We start from the raw sequence: 4,627 nt of genomic DNA, 5'->3' as shown, positions 1-4,627 counted from the left end.
GATTTTTGAGATTTACAACACTTGAGTGGTCTCAAGCATATTTCATGCTTTGTACTTAAGCTAGAGAGAGAGCCTTTGCAATTCTTCCTAACCATCTCGTTTTGTCAGTTTAAAAAACACACCCTTGCTTTTCCAAATTCTTTGCCTTGAAATGAACTAAATTGTATTCTCATGTTTCTATAGCATACTCTTATAAGTCTTGAATGGAGATTTTTACTAGACCAGACAGAAATGGTAGACAAGATGCATACAAAAAATCTTCTTGCCTCATGAAACCATGTCTCCATAAACTTGCAAGCTTGGATGCTAGTTTATTTTCAATCACTTAGTAAAGTCCAATTGTGTTTGTGGAGGTGTGGAGTCTACTTATAGACCATAATTCCTTGTGCATTGGAGTGTCATGGAGAAAGGCATCGCTAAAGGTGCTATAAGGAGTTCCACTCTCCTACATGCTACAAAGTTGAGAGAGAGGAATTGATGATGATACTCTGAGATTGTGAACCATGGGTGGAAATCTTGGTTTTCTTTGATGAAGAGTACAAGTACAAATGTGTGATTTTGTGTTTGGAAAACAAGGTAAGGATACTTTTAAAATGTACAACAATTATCCATACACTTGGCATCACCACAAAAGTTTCTTATAAAGTTCAAACACATAGTGGATGAGTAAATGATGACATGTTTATGCTTAAGTCGAAGCCAAGTGCTTGCAAAAGCTACATTGTTAGGTAATGTCACACGGGAAGTCTTGATTAGACTTTCAAAGTGAAGGTAGACATATTTTTATAAAATGAAGAGGTTAAAATAACATGTCACAACACATTCACTTCAGCTATCAAAAAGCCTAAGACTGAGCTAGGCGTGACACAACCCTTAGCTTGCTTATTTATCTTTATAGGCCGAGGAAAAAAAGGGATCCTTTTTATTTTCATACCTTAAAATTGCTGAGTCTGATTTTGATCTAGCTTTGCTTTGCACTCGTTCAAGAAGCGCAAGCAGACGTGAAATTCTTGGTCTGCCTTGTCTGCAGACATCATCATAGTATGATCTCCACCCTGGATGATTTCCATCTCGACATCCAAGCCAAGAGCGCGGAGGGCCTGGGCATATTCACGCTGGCGGTCAAGGAGGAGGTCCAGCTGGCCAACCACGATGCGCACAGGCGGGCATGTTACCGGCCGGAGGAAGCGGACCAGATCGGGGTTTAAGAGGACGCTGCAGAAGGGGTGGTCGCGGCCGCGGGCGTGGTCGGGCAGGGCCAGAAACCAGAAGGCATCCGTATGCGCCAGGGTCAGGGACGCACCCGGCCCACCCAACTCCGTCTCGGAGGCGGTCCGCTCCTGCCCGCCGAAGAAGGGCACCCCCATCAGCAGCCCGCCGCCCACCCCCAGCCCCTCCGCCGCGCAGCGCAGCGCCACGTGGTGCACGATCGACCCTCCCGCGCTGTGGCCCGCCAGGATGAAGCGCCCCGGGCAACTGCTCGCGAGGCCCCGTAGCCACGGGTCGTCGTCCACCCGCTGCTGCCCGCCGCCAAGTCTGCTTCCCGTCGTCAAGTCCGCCGCCCACTTGACGGCGTCGAAGCAGTCGTCGAAGGCCGCCGGGAGGCGGTGCTCCGGCGCCAGGCGGTACTCCACGTTTACGACCAGCAGGTGGCCTTCTCTGGCAAGTCGCCTGCACAGCGTGTCGACCAACACCCCCGCTGCGCTGCATAGTACGAAGCCTCCCCCGTGGAAGTAGAACAGCACGGGGCCTGACTGATCGGCCTGGGTCTCCAGTTCTTCCTTAGGGAGATAGATCCGGACCCATACCTCCCTCTCGGGGAACAACACTATGTCTTTCGATCGGACCGCGCCATCTACCTCAAAGCCCGGATCCGCTGGCACAACCGGCTCTGGAGAAGGCGCCCTTCTTGTAAAAGACCCGTCTTCTTTCAAAACACCCAAGCCAAACAGATCCACTTCACACGCAGGCGGCTCCATTAATGTCCACAGACGGAGAGAGACAGAGAGTGTGTGGGTGTGTGTGTTTCGACCGAAAGAAAACAAGATGGAAAGAGAGAGACATATGATTTGCGCTGCCTAACAAGCGACGATCAATACGTCCCGCCACGCGTCAGGACTCGAAATTGAGACTTTTTCCAGGTCAAAGCTCTCGTTTTTCGATCTATGTAGCAGACTACAATACAATTGAAACTAAGGGCCCGATGAGCATTGAGAGTAGTCTCGTTTCGAAAATTCCAAGGTTTACTAGAGGTAACATCACCAATCTAAAGAGAGAAATGATAATGTCAAATATAGTAACCGGGGAGCGAGTCATGAATGCGTGAGATAAAGTTGAATCCTATCACACTTCTAGTGCCTCTCTAGAATAATGCGGTTGCTATTGTATTGTAGTGCACATAGATTTATTTTTTATTTTTATTTTGATTTTTATATATGCATACGAACACAGTGACATATAGGGAAAGAGAAAGATGGTGCACGCAGCATAACTCTTCACTTCACAAATGTTGTTTTCCTTCTTCATTAATTCACAAGGTGAACTTGACTATGGTAAACTAATCATGGTTAGAACCCTACACTTCCACCATACAAATCTTGTTAGCTATAAATGAGTTATAACTCAATGATGGTTAGCTAATCATTCTTAGAACCCTCCACTCTCCCCCATGCAAATCTTGTGAGGTATAAATGTGGCATAAACACACATTCTAAGAGTGAAAGCATTTATCTCCATCTCCTGCCTTTTAGCTTTATAGTTGTTCATGAAGAACATGAAGCTGGGGACAAGAAGATAGTGAAGAAACATGTTTGTTGCAGACATTGTTTCTAGCCCTTCTGTTTTAGTTATTGAGTAGTACATCTCTGATTGATGAGTGTTTACTAACAAAGCTTGTTGGAAGATCCATGTGGTGCTCTTCACATTAGCACCATATCGCTCTAGTGGTAACTTTGGATGCATAGATGTATACATAGAATGTAACAATTCAATCTAGGGCTGTCATGGTTCGTGCTATTATTAGAGCCTTTTTTAAGGTTGCATACGTAACTTGGCATTTCTTAATCCATTTCTAAACTACGAAGAAGCTTACATAAGGGTCTCTCTATAGCAGTAAATCTATAATTACCTAAATATTTACAATGTTGTTGTTTGTAACCTTGTGGAAATGGCCTCAGATGGATAATTCAAACACTGCAGGAAATCCCTAAAGGTCTTATTTGCAAAATATACACAATTATGCTTGCACATTAAATCTCATAGCTAGGAATTGTAATAGTCCACTACACAGAAATGGGGAGATAGCGACGGCGATTTGCGATGCAAAATAGTGGCATTGCTATTAGCGTCGCTAGTATAATTTAGCAATGCTAATAGTGACACTCATAGCGACGCTTATAGCGACACAAATAGCAATGCTTATTGTGATACAAATAGCGACACTAATCTGAGAAAAAAAAGAGCCGAAAACCCAAGGGTAGCATTTGCCACAAACATTTTCAAGAGCGAGCAAAATGAAAGGTGAGAAGAATCGAAGCTTGGTTGGAAGTGAGCTATGGCGGAGAGCAAGAGCAAAAAGAGAGAGACACACAAATGGGAACTCCAATATTCACAATGTGTGACTGGGCCTTCCTTTATTCAAATTGTCACTAAAAGAATAAAGAATAAAGTGACGGTGCTGGGCGCCTGCTACCTGTAGTGTGCAGTGACGGGTACTATCAGTGTAGTAATACACGGGTGGCTAGATAGAGGTGCCTTTACCCCCAACAACCTCCCACTTAAAGGCGAATCTGCCCCAGTGAGGAGCGAAAAGAAAAATAAAAGACGGTACAATGTACACATGTACAACAAGATGAGGAAAAACGTCATCTCATTCAATGCCTATCAATCTCCTGAGGAAGGCAAAGCACTCACAGTAGTGAGGCGTTTCATGAGCAGATCTACAGGCTTTTCGTGGACTTCCTACTATCTACATGTCTTGCATAATCAGAGTCTGTGTAGCCCACAACTCCTGTATCCTAGCTGCCATAGCAAATACACATATCTGCTATGTCCTTCATGTATCTCATGATACACTTTACGGCATCCCAATGCTTCTTGCTAGGTGTAGCCATATAGTGTACCGCAACACCAACTGCAAAGGCAATATTTGGACGAGTGGCTATCATGGCATACATCAAACTGCCCACGGCTGATGCACAAGGAATCTTGGGCATCTCGGCCCTTCGCTCATCTGTCTATGGACAATCGGCCTGTAAAACCTTCACATAAGAAGGTAATGGATAGCCAATAGGTTTTACGTCCTGCATGTGGAAATACTCAAGGACTTTATGAATATACTCCCTCTGTGAGAGATATAGTAGTCCTTGATGCCTATCATACTTAATGCGCATACCAAGAATGTAAGAGGCCTTTCCCAAATCCTTCATGTCAAAGCTATTCTCCAGCTAAGATTTAAGAGCATCCAGCTCATCATGAGCTTTCCTTGCTATTAGTATATCATCCACATAAAGTACCAAATTAAGCAATGAGCTGTCATGGGCTTTCTTCGTGTAAAGACACGGATCCATAGCACTCCTGCTATAGCCCTGTGACTGCATAAAGGCATCAAACTTATCATACCACTCCC

At 44.8% G+C, this 4,627-nt stretch overlaps 1 protein-coding gene across 1 annotated transcript; it reads right to left on the bottom strand.

Annotated features, from left to right (window-relative positions):
• Positions 1-435: 435 nt before the first annotated feature.
• On the bottom strand, positions 436-2,097 carry LOC148042123 (alpha/beta hydrolase 1-like). Its single transcript, XM_087689319.1, has one exon. The coding sequence runs from the start codon at positions 1,977-1,979 to the stop codon at positions 936-938; it is 1,044 nt and encodes a 347-aa protein (XP_087545445.1). The 5' UTR covers positions 1,980-2,097; the 3' UTR covers positions 436-935.
• Between the last annotated feature and the right edge of the window lie 2,530 nt (positions 2,098-4,627).

The sequence above is a fragment of the Lygodium microphyllum genome, chromosome 1 (genome assembly GCF_053477565.2).
Source record: "Lygodium microphyllum isolate KBCC chromosome 1, Lygodium_microphyllum_v1.1.10, whole genome shotgun sequence".
Lineage (NCBI taxonomy): Eukaryota > Viridiplantae > Streptophyta > Polypodiopsida > Schizaeales > Lygodiaceae > Lygodium > Lygodium microphyllum.
Note: the sequence above shows the minus strand (reverse complement) of the source record. Positions and strands in the feature narration are given on the sequence as shown.